The sequence below is a fragment of the Haliotis asinina genome, chromosome 9 (genome assembly GCF_037392515.1).
Source record: "Haliotis asinina isolate JCU_RB_2024 chromosome 9, JCU_Hal_asi_v2, whole genome shotgun sequence".
NCBI classification, from domain to species: domain Eukaryota; kingdom Metazoa; phylum Mollusca; class Gastropoda; order Lepetellida; family Haliotidae; genus Haliotis; species Haliotis asinina.
The window spans coordinates 7,202,638-7,215,573 of NC_090288.1; the positions used below are offsets into that span (position 1 = coordinate 7,202,638).

General features: G+C 38.2%; 1 protein-coding gene across 11 annotated transcripts in view; it reads left to right on the forward strand.

Moving 5' to 3' along the window:
• Window positions 1-12,936, forward strand: part of LOC137295704 (membrane-associated guanylate kinase, WW and PDZ domain-containing protein 1-like) — a 137,050-nt gene that overhangs the window by 76,305 nt on the left and 47,809 nt on the right. For all 11 annotated transcript variants that reach the window (XM_067827208.1, XM_067827209.1, XM_067827218.1 and 8 more), the window contains exons 6-8: window positions 2,853-2,910; window positions 6,941-6,993; window positions 7,242-7,340. In XM_067827208.1, the coding sequence (XP_067683309.1) occupies window positions 2,853-2,910; window positions 6,941-6,993; window positions 7,242-7,340 (210 nt within the window). The remainder of the gene's footprint in view (window positions 1-2,852; window positions 2,911-6,940; window positions 6,994-7,241; window positions 7,341-12,936) is intronic.

Consider the following 12,936-nt stretch of genomic DNA (forward strand, 5'->3'; position numbering starts at 1 on the left):
TGGCACCGATTGTTCTGAGATCTCATTCAATCTTTTTGGCAGTTGCATTTGCAGTTTGGCCAACATTTCATCATATTTCCCATCCATTTTCATTAATCCCTGTCTTACCACCTGCATGGGCCAGCCCTACTGCAGCCTGTTTGCTTTCCATTTCCTAGACATTAGTTCTGCTAATAGGGGTGCAGAGTCAAAGTATTGCTTGTTTTCATAGACAGTGGATCAGACGGGCAGAAGTTTGTCCTGGCAGCCATGTTTGTTTATGAGGCTGATTGCAGATTCAGAAAAATGATTATGGTTTGTTCCATCTGCTCTGTTCCAATGAATTACACCATCAGTTAATTTTTGATATGGCTTCTTTGTAAACATATCTATCCTAACTTGATGTTTTATCTGAATGTTTAATGGTTGTGAAAATATTGATGTCAGTTTGAAAAGAATATGAGTATTAACTTTCATTCAAATATAATTTATGTCAAAGTGATCTACCAGATTTGTGTGAAACTGTTTTATACATGAACTAAATCATTTTAATGAAACAAATAAACACGATTTACTACAAACTTTAGATTATTTAAGGGTTCTTCGTTTAATTATCACATTTCTAAAGAAACAGTTTCCAAATGTCAGCTTATGTTTATCTTTTTATGAAGTACTTCTGGTTCTGTTTTATCAGAGCATCAACTGCATGGATGTAACTTAATATCCCCGGACTAGATTTATGACGCATTATTTTCTTGAAATCAACAATTAAATGTATTAACGGTTGGAGTGTGGAGGTGATAACTTGATCCAGTGTCAAACAGTGGAGTATAACTCATGATATACTCTAACCTCATTATTCCTGGGTTGATGTTTGGTCCTGTAGATATGGCTGCTGGTAGACTGGGGTAGGTGTAATGGTGACAAGTGTATATGGCTTTGTTTCTGTCAACCTAATGCGTTTAGCCAGGTAAATGATCGCCTGACGATGGGAAATTGACATGCACAAAAACCATTGCCTCTCTCTGTTGAGTAGTCCACTCACGTATGTGTTCTACGTTCACAAGAACAACATTGAGAAGCCAGGATTTCATCATGGCTGTTAGCCAACTTAGGTTGTATAAGCTTCATACAAGTTGTTGGATGTTTGCAGTGGAGAAGAGGTCACAGGAGACAGGTGTCAATCCTTTCTTACTTTTCCTTGTTCTTTTGTGATGTTGGAATTAGGGCAGTAGTTCACTGTTTTATAACATACATTGACATACGTTTGGAAACGATACGCATGGACCACATTTATAAGTCAGTAGTATATCATGGAACCTTGCTTTATTATCATATGTGTAAATATTAGCATATGTGATATATTGCTTCTCTTTACTATAAATAAGAGTATATTTGGTGTTTGTATGATTTTTTTGTGTTCATGTTTAACCTGTAGTTTAGTTGTTATTTTCTCTTCCATATTGTTGATGGTTAGATCTGAGGTTCAAGAACTGCCTAGCAGCTCCTTAAATTCTGAGTTTATTTCCCAGCATGGATGTGCATGTTTATTTTTAAAGCCAGTTCGTAATTATTTACAGCAAATAATCTTTGAATGTGTGGTTGATGCAAGACACTAGCAGTCCTTCCTTAAGTTGTTGGACCCATGTTTTCAAAATTTCTTGTGATCCATGTATGCTGTCATGGAACTTTTAAGATCAAGGGAGTCTTTATGACTACCTATGCTATTCTGCAAAAAATGAACTCCTGTCATTAAACTTAAAGTAACAGAGGTGATTGACTTTGTTAATTATTGAAAACCATTTGATATCTTTCAACAGATCTTGGCAGATATATGAGACAGATCTTGCCTTTTGCTGTTTACAGATATATGGCATTTGTATTTTTGATGACTTCCATGGAAACGATTCATACTTAATCTAAGAAAACATCAAGTAACTGTCAGATGATTTGTCTTTTCAAATATGTGGTCGTCAGGGGGGATATGTCATCTTCTGATGACTCTTGTTTTAATTTCATGAAAGGATATGAATTGAAGGGTTCTACATAACGTAGAAGTGTGGATTCAGTAAACACAACAATGGCTGAAAAAGAATATTGCATCCGGACATGTTCAGAAATATTCATTGTATCAATATCTGAAGGTCCCACAATGGAAATAATATTAAAATTTTACAATTCAATGTATTGCACCATTTCATCACTTCACTAAACCCTCATGGTATCTGTACAGACCCTTGAACTAAATCATTTATGTCTTCCATACCCCTAGTTGGTAGAGGGGTAGCTTGAATAGTATTGACAAACCTTCTGAAGGCATGGCTATTGCCCAGTATGCATTACAATGTATGAGGACTGACCGTCATTACGGGTAATCTCGCACATCATATCCTCAGTGAACTGTGAAAGATAGAACATTAATGACATGTTTTATGGGTTTGTCAATATTCCTGCAACAAAACAGCAGGGGTCACAGAGAAATTGAACTGACCTTTCAAGAGATGGGCACATGCACTAACCACATCTTCTGATTAGTTGGATGTACCTGGTGTGAGATACCGTACAACATACTGCTGCAGCACATGGCTGTGCTGTTATTTCAATTTTGTCAAGTAATTATGAAGTGCCGTATTATGTTCTGGTCAATTTCCATGCTGATAGATTCCTTGTGTTCAATAATAATTTTCTGAGACATATAAGGGGTTGGGTCTGACAAGTGCTACATTTTCTTGGATGTGTTTTGAGACTGTCATATCTGTGCGAAATGTATTGTAACACATATTGTGATATGATTCCTGTATGGGATAAATATACAGACTTTCCTGATGGTTTAACCCAGCGTCAGTTCCTTAATATGGTGTTCCATGTTTCAGAACTTCCGTTTGGCTGGGAGAAGGTGGAGGATCCTCACTATGGGACATATTTCATAGAGTGAGTATATATGTACTTTTACTACCCATGTGGTCAACACATGGTACATTCCACAAGTGTCGTATCGTGTGGACCTGTGTTGTAACGACTAGACCTGAGATTCTTATGATTTGATTGGATAATGTCACATTGTGACGGAACTACATTTCCATTCGTAACAAACATGTGAATTCATTCATTCATGCTACAGCTTGTATGCAATGTGGGAATATAAGCATTGCAGACGTTGCCGTGTCGATGTTTAATTGTGAGTCGAACTGAGATATTATATCTGTTGAAAAACCTAAACACAGTGTTTCCACCAATGAAGTAACTGCAAACCAAGAAACCGGAAGCTACAGAGTAGTTTACTGTTTTAGGCTGTTTTAGACGATGACAACTGACATGCATTGTGACTTTGGTTACTAAGGGGGCAGACGTAGTGATGTCATTACAGTGTGACATCATGCAAAATGTGTACGACAGTACAACATTTTTCTGCAACATCTTACAGAAACTGATTTCTTTTTGAAACCGTAAAAATAGCGAAATAGCTGTTTTGTCAGTTTAATGCTTGCAAAATGTGGATAATAAATAAAATACCACACTCATTACATACGAATGATTCGAAACTTGTGACCTTCTTGTGGTATCTGACTGGGCAAAAGCGAGGTCAGATGCCATAGGAAGGACACTCGTTTTGTATAAATCGTATGTAATGAGACCTCATGTAGTTTTCTATATATACATGATATGACATATCTCATAGAATGAGTTTATGTGTATTTATACCTAATGGGACATATTTCATAAAGCAAATATGTGTGTGTTGATACACTATTTCATCGAGTGAACATATCTGTATTTATACAGTATGGGACATTTTTCATAGAGAGAATATATCTGTATTTATACAGTATGGGACATTTTTCATAGAGAGAATATATCTGTATTTATACACTATGGGGCATATTTCATGTGTGGTATATGCATGTTTATACACTAAGGATGCATGTTTTCATAGAGTGAGTTTTTCTGTATATTTACACGAAGGGTACATATTTTTATGGAGTAAGTAAATTTTTATTTATGACTAGGGGTGTTTTGAAGTAATGACTATAGCTGTTTTCAAACACTGTGGGACATATTGAAAAACAGTTTTTTTCTATGTTCAGACACTATGAAAAGTATTTCAAAGTTCACCATTATGTATACATAGTGGGATATATTTTTAATTGGGTACGTTTATCTATCACTTCTTTAAGTGGCATTTAACTTTATCGATAATATTGAAAGAGAATTACAATGATTAAAGATGCTAAATGTTTCTATGAACATAGTTAGTTACATCTAAATATTTTTATTGAATTTGTGAACAGTTAAAAGCTTGTTATTCTCAAATAAATTTATCCACATGTATTATTTGGTGGATCCTTCATTGCTTGACATTGCATTCAGTGTCAGAGTGTATTGGTAGTAGAAGGTGTTGGGGCAGCAAGACATCTGGAGAATCTATTCAAAGCCCTGTCAGCTGGCTGTTTTTATGAGAGGAAATTTGAATTCACAGTGGTATTGTCCTTCATTTGAGTTGTAACATCTTAAGGCATGCACAAACATCAAACAAGCATAATCAGATATAATCAGCATACGCCAGTCCAAGGAAGGCTGATTTGTCCTTAGTTTCAGTGGCGTGGAACTTGTAAACTAGTACAAGAGAGGCGTGAAGTGTGTTTAGTGGAACATGTAATGTTGTAGAAGTCTGACAAGTCTGTCAACTGTGGGTTTTATTGGGAGAAAGACTGGTGTGAAGACAAAGCTTCAGGCAGGATGAACTAATCAATTCATCCATGACTGAGGAATGCCCCTTGGTGTGGAGTTACTGAGGATTTCAAAGTGGGATGATTTGTTAATTAATTCAGGGGCTTTTCAACTGGTTTAATTTCATTGCGTTCTTCAAGGGATGAAAACCGGCCAGGGGGAATTTTGCTGCATTGTCTATAGAGTGTTATGTGGGGAGATGTTTGACACCACATGTGTCCCAGTGGTGGACTTTGAAGGGGAGGATGGCAATGAAGGTGATAGGTGATGGTTGTCCAGGAGCTCAAGATGCTGTTGGTCAGGTCTGGAGGGGGATTACTGATACTAGCTACCATCTCTCATCATGAAAACAGGCAAACAGTTGTTGGTGTTGGTTGATTAAAATCACTAGATGTTGTAGGATTGATAGGAATGTGATAAGGTATTAGCTGCTATAGGTTTTAACAAAGATGCTGGGTGTGACCAGGGACGTGGTCAAGTTGTCACTGGATCTGGGTTTGATTATTTACTAGACTAACAGCTAGTCTCTGAAATGAACATATATTTCTCAAAAATGTTCATAGGTAAAAAATAATAGAGTGAAATGGAGCCCTGAGACTTTCTTCATTTTCCTGAAGCTATGGAAATCTAGACTTGCCACATTTTCTAGACTTGCGTGGGCTTTCTTGGATATTTATACTTCAGGGTCTGTACGACAGACATATTATTTACCGACACCAACTTGTGGCTGGAATATCACTCAGTGAGGTGTTATGCATTTAACAAACAAACTAGCATAGATTTAAATGGGAGTTTAATGAAGTAATGGTTTCATGCTCAAAGAATTCTGCTGTACAGAGACACAAGAAAAGCCTCTCTTTCAGCTCAGTATTCCAGTAGGAGCTGATCATAGTGCTACTAGTTTTGTTGTTGTACCAAGAAATATTCCGTCTGCATGATGATCATCAAGTCTAAAGTAGACTTTCCTGTGATTTGCACCGTGAGCTTTGAACCATGCAACTGGAATACAGTAACATGTATCACCATGTGAACAAGTGTGACCACATGACCCTGTTAGTCACTGCTAATAACAAACCTGGGTTGTTAAAGTCCAGTGGTTGTTAAAGTCCAGTTCCAGCCTCGATCTTCACAGGGTATCTTACTAATGAGGACCGATTTTCTTGGATGATGTTAGAATTATCTCCGGATAACATCTGGTTCTCTAAGGTATGTTCTACATGCAGTGCACATTACCATTGGACATGAGGGCTGAATCATCTGGCAGGCTCTGGGGTTTGATTTCTGTCTTGGACACGGTCTGTAAAGCCCTTCCTTGTGTCCCTGTCTAATACTGCAGGAATGTTACTTAATGCAGATCTGGATTACAACTGATCTTCAGTAACCCATGATTGTCTCAGGAGGCGACAAACAGGGTCCGGTGGTCAGGCTTACTGACATAGTTGACACATATCTCAATAGTGTAGGTCGATGCTCATGCTGATCCAGATTCGATTAGTTACAGAAACTCTGAAGTATTACTGAGTATGATGTAACACTAAACTTACTTACTCCAGACAAAGGATTACTCTTGAGATAGATATCAACACTGTACTGTCTTATGAAGTAGACACACATTTCATCACTGGATACAAATGACAGGGTTTTTTTATGATATGCTCAGTTTAACAAATTTGTGTTCAGAAGCCTTTGTTCTGATAAAGTGTCCTTCTTTTTGATGATATGTTCAGTTTAACAAATTTGTGTTCAGAAGCCTTTGTTCTGATAAAGTGTCCTTCTTTTTTGGTGATATGTTCAGTTGAACAAATCTGCATCCAGAAGAGAAGCCTTTGTTCTCCTTCCCCAATGACAATCAGTCTGAATTCATTGTTTATTGAACTCTCACGTATCACTCAAGCTTTGATGAATGTTGACAGCTAAAGAATTCTTGGTTGGTTAGACAGTGATTTGTTACCATCGTCAGCACAGGTATAGAGCAAAAGTGGAATACCATAAACAAACATGATTTGCATAAAAAGTGCCATCAACAGTAGTAATCTCATTAAGTATTGGTGACACTGATTAATTGCCTAGCTGCAAGAATGCTGGAGCGGAGTACTGTATAAGAGAGGCTGATATTAATGATCCACTACTCATGCCATGTTGATGAGCATATGAAGGAATATTAATCAGCTGATGGTGAGTCATGCTGCCGATGACCCAATGGTGGAGCTGACCACGTTGTTGTATGTTTCAGCCATGTCAACCGCCGCACCCAGTATGACAACCCTGTCTCAACAGCCAAAAAAGGTAATACTGTTTCTTCTGTGAATGCATTGAAGTCCAGGGGCTGATCGCATGCAACGTTATGCTGTATGTTAATTATGCAATTATGCAGTGCAGTGTATTGAGACTAGTTGACTTTGTACATTTTCAGGATAATGTAATAATACTTGTCAGAGCTTTTGGTGAGGTTTTTCAAAATGGGGTTAAAATTTTATGTTGACTTTTATAGACAAACTGTCAGTTCTATATGCAAATTCTTTTAAATTTTTCAGAAGATGAGTTGAATGGGACAAGTACTTATCCTCGACCAAGGAAGCCGCAAGATAGTGCTAAGAGGTCAGCCAGTGACTCCAACATGAATGGCCAGACAGGTAGGATCTTTTGTCTTAGTATTTACATGTGAAGTAGGCTGTATGACAAATGCCTGAACATATGGACTAGGTACCTTGAGTTAACTGAGTTGAGTTAAAGGGGCATGCTGCTTTTTGTTTTGAAGAAAGATGAGCATTGTTTCCAGTCTGGAAGTCCAGAAAGGTAATTTTTATTGACAGTCAAACACACACAGCTCAACTTGAACATAATTGTGATATTTGATTCAGAACACCTCAAATTTGCATGACTCTTTCGTGTCATTTGTCTGTGAAATATAGTGGATTGATGGAATTTTCTTTATGGAGTTGCTTCCTTTTGTTGTGACAGAGTCAGTGTAGCTAGGTTTGATTCCTTTAATAAATAGATTGTCATTAAGTCCTTGCTCTGTAAAAGAAGCATAAAATTATAATCACACCCTTGCTCTCCACTCGCTCACACACTCACTCTGTAGATTTGTCTAGGTCATGATCAGCCATTAGATGCAGGTACAAATGGATTCCACCAACAGTCTGTGTCACCTTACACTTTTTCGTCTGACAATGAGCTGACACAAGTTGAAGTAAATGTTATAATGTTTCGAGTGGTTTTATGCTCTTTGTATTTTTTCTGAAACTGCAAACATGGTAAAGGGATGACATCCATAGGGTATATATAACATATAAACTGTATGTGAAAAATTTAATTAGAATTTTCCTGATCAAAACAAATAGACAAGATAACAATTGTTTACATTACAACTGCAGTGTACAGGTGATAACAGGTTTTTACAATTATGTCATTACTTCAGGTCACACTGTATCTATCATTGTACTGGTTCAGTCCTAATCACTTAACCCAGACTTCCCAAGCCCCTCACCAGTCTGTAGTTTGTTTTTGTGGTATGTCACACCTACAGCATGTCTACATTGAAGACATACCTTGCCTGACATCTCCTGTTGCGAACTGATGGAGGTTGGCAGAGCTCCCATGTTGTTTCTGTGACTGCCGTGTCAGTCATATTGCATTATGGAATGTATGGTAACTGTGTTGATACAGCATATGACCCATGAAGATCTTATTAGAATTGATCTTCAGCATCCCATGCTTGTCTAATGGGTGGACAGGCTTGCTTACTTGATTGACATGTCATTGTATCCCAATTGCATAGATCAATGATTATGTTGTCGATCACTGGATTGTCTGGCCCAGACCCGATTATTTAAAGACCACCACAATATTGGTGGAGTTAAGCATAAAATCAGAGTCACTCACTCACTGACATGGCTCATAGTGCATCAGCTGGGAACATTTTGTCTGATATTAGGTGTTGTTGTGGATTGTGCGCACATAGTTTTCAAACTCTGGGTCTCATAAGGGAGCCAAAATCATCTAAATACTGATGCACATGAATGGATGAACGAGATTCACACTGTACCCTCATGTTTGCACAAGACCTTTCTGTAGTTCTTAGCCTTAGATTTGTTCGTCTAATCTAAGGAAAGTTTTTCCAGTTTCACAAGTGATATTGCTGGAATATTGATAAAACCACTCACTCACTCTCACTCACTCACTCACTCACTCACTCACTCACTCACTCACTCACTCACTCACTCACATTAGTATAAATATACGTTATTAGCATCAGTGTAATGATTTCACATGCTCCATCCATTGTCTAATGATCCTCCGTTGAAAGAGTGCTAACAGTTGAAATACTGTAGTATGAAACTCACTCATGTTAATATTAGAAGTGAAAGGAACACAAGGTTATGGAAGTCTGTCCCTCTCTAAGTCTCATCTCCACTTCCGCCCGGGTTATCATCATCGTTGTCAGTGTGTAAAGCATCCAGTGCAAGCAGGTAGGTCTGACCTCTCTGGCAGACACCCAACATCCTCAACCTGCATTAGGAGATACAAAACGTGTTGTGTTTATAATTCTCCACAGTGAAGTGCAGTGGGAATAAGGCTTTCTTTTTGACACACTGTTGGCACTTTGCAGATGCTGTCTGTGTGATATAGGACATGTATGTACTCATTGTTTGTAACGATCTTGCCAGATGTTGCACTTGGAGAGAGCTGAGAGTAATGTGTTCAGGCTTCAGTTGCAGAGATCTAGCAACAAAAGTTGTATAAAGCATTGTAATAGAACCCCAGTATTTGCTCATAACACACTACTGCCCTTGTTGATCATCAAGAAGGATAGCATGGAACTGCCAAAGCTGTTTCTTATGACAAAATATTTTGTGTGCTGAAATACAGTGGAACTAAGTTTCCTGATAAATTGTTGAACATTACTTTCAAGTACTGATAATATCATTATGAACATGATGTTTCAATATCGTAAATGTGCCTATCTTGGCTGAAAGCTGGGTCAGTAGGGTAGCCTTGTGGTTAAAGTGTTACCTCATCAGGCTTACGACATAGGTTTGATTCCCCGTTTAGGTACAGTGCGTGAAGCCTATTTCTTGTGTCGCCTGCTGTAATATTGCTGAAATATTGCTAAAAGTGGCATAAAACCATACCCACTCATTCGAATGAAAGCTGTACGTCATGTTTGACCTCGCCTTTTTCCGCAATGCAGTGTGTTGCAACATCCGTCCTGTAACACAGAGTTAAAGGTCTCAGCCCTGGTGTCACTGAATGGTACATAATGACCTGAGAGAAAGTGTTCTTTGAAAGAAGGTTGCTGATGCTGATTGTGCATACAAGAGTCACATAGTGAAGGGTTGAACAATATCAAAACAAACAACTGGAGCATGAACTGCTTCAGCAGTTGGTTTACCTCATCCAACACAGTCCATCTTGCATGAAACATGCATGAGAAAGTGTTCTTGAAGATGGTAAATAATACTTCCTATTTCTGTGGATGTTTCCTCTATCTATAACATTGTATACTCTATCTACAGTCTGGATAACAAACCATTACCAGTTGTTCCGGCTGCATCAAACAGCTGCACAATATCCCCTGTAATCCCCTGATCCTGTTTAATAGGTAGCTACGCACTCGTAACCCACCCCCTGGCCTTTACAAGGGACTCCTGCTGGTGGTGCAGGGACCCTGCCCTGCCTTATGTGGAATAGCACTGTTATCATCCAGGGACAATTATAGACTTCATATCATAGTGCCCACATCCTCTGGGTGAGATTTATACATCATAGTTCCGACTCTGATTTACCTCTAAGGACTGAAGCCTAGACTACTTGCCATTGTGATTTGGCATCAGGGCATCATGGCGCCAGTCACATAAATATGTACATATTTATTCCATGGCATGTTAAAGAAACCTTTTAACAGCAATTCATACACATATGCTCTCAATGCAGCCAGATTTGTAAATTTGATGTTGCTTTTAGCACAGTTTTTATGTTTTTAGAAACGATTTTATTGCTTTCATTTATGTAACTTACACATTATAGTTATACATGTAAACATCCGTAATATTAATAGTTATTTAACGGCCAATTACTTTTGAAATCACAGTCGTTATTGAGGCACATGTCCAAACCCCAGGTCATTTCCTGTCTTTGGAAGCTTCCTCTCTGTACATACATACTTTATGAGACAAACATACTTTTAGCATTCATGACATGGCATATAACTAAGTAAAAACTAGGTCACCTTGCCAAACTTAATGTTACACATTTCACAGTTTAATGATGCACATCTGCAGCATCTGCAAACAAATCAATTCAGCTCATCACCAAATCTTTTAAGAAGGGTGTGGTGAAGTTTCCTGATAAAAGTGTTAAAACTTGCGACACTTGGAGCATTAGCCTGCTTGGCAGAGGGTTGTTTTTCTGGCGTGATGTGTAAATATTTGGAGAGGAATGGAGGAAAGTTCTTGCTGTAGTGTCATAATTACATGGTATAGCCACTTGTGTTCTTGTTTTGAGCATCTCCACTAAATGATGGCAATACAGCCTGTCTCAGAATGTAGTGTTAGTCCATGAAAGTCTTCAGTTCCTGACAAAACCACAGGCATGTTTCTTATGTCGATTGTGTTTTCTCTTAACCTGGTAATGCAGAGTCCTTTAATAATTCATGTCTAGGTCTTATATGCACAGCTCTTGCCGTATTTGATGTGTTAAGGTAATAGGTCCTATAACAGTTTTTCATGTTTGTGGAGAAACTTCCTTTTATGGTAAAGAAGGTTTTGGACTAAGACTACCCATGGAAAGTTATACTGCCCATAGAGCTTATTGGTTGTACGTGATGTTTCCGGAATTGAATATGTGTCGCTAGGATGACTTTGTGCAGCTTGTCAATTATCAGACTATTTTTTGTGGTTTTTTTTGCCATGGTTTATAAATTCATAAAAAGGATATTTCATGTGACAGATGTCTTTAGTTAATAGTTTTTAGTTAAGTGATTGTATGTTTAAACCTTCAACATCAGCTTTTTGGACAGGAATCTAAAGTTGAGCAGTTCTTGGCCTTTTAAAGGTGCATTAGATTGTGATTATTTTCAATATGGCCACCTGGCAGCCATCTTTGATTTTCTACAACCAGCATCTCTTTAGATAAAATAGATGTATATGCAACTCTGAACTGAAGTGCTGACACCATTCTTGTCGTCTTTGATCCATAGTGTTCCCTAAACAGGTGAGATTAACAGCCTGAGCTTTTGTAAGACAGATTCTATGACGAACTAGACTACACCTAACTTGATCCTTTGAAGTGTCTGGCATTGTTGCGAGATGGTACAGGAATGTTTCCCGGCCAATACTTGAAACAGTATGAGTTGTTTCCACCGCCTGTCATGGGTGATGTTCACCATTCCTGGTAACAGAAGCGGCCATGTTGATGGACTTGAAACAGGGTGTATGTTGTGAGGAAGGTGTGGTGAAATATGAACAGTGTTCGGTAAGTGTATGATGAACAAATCCGGAAGTAGACCCACAGACATCAGACTACATCAGCCATAGACCGGAGTGTCCTGGAGTAGACCAGATCAAGCCAAACCAAGTCAAAATCATTGAGTGTGCCTGCAACATTGATGATACCTGGCAAACGAAAGCATGCACTCATATTAGATAACTGCAAAAATTGAAATTACAGGAAACAACATTCAAAATATTTGTTTCCTTTGATCATTGGATGTCAGTCTCATACGGCACATTATGTTATCAATCTCAACTCCCTGGGGATCATACAACTCTTGCAGCCACAAGGTGAACCAAGTAATGTGACTTTCTCATCCTTACAAGCTACCCATTCACAGCTGGGTGCACTGTTGCACATGGTCACAGTACTTTGTCCAACATGGACAACAGCTTTGAATATTGGTTTGAAAAAATAATGATGAATATTTTCACCATATCACAACAATATGGTGAGGTGTGAAGTCACCATCCAGCAGTACCATCCCAACACTTTGACTTGTGGTCTCACTTAGAGTTCTCATTGCAAGAAAGGTTTATTGTACAATGTTCGAGTCAGGAAGTTTGTGCTGTAATTCCAGTCATTGATGTCAGCACTGTGGTTGCTCCAATAATACTGTTTACCAGGATCCTGCGAGAGTTTACATTAATGAGACTAAATGCTGCTTATCACCTGGATAATATCTGTCAGCTGGTGAATATTCTTAAAGTACCTCAATCCCTTAGTAATTATTTG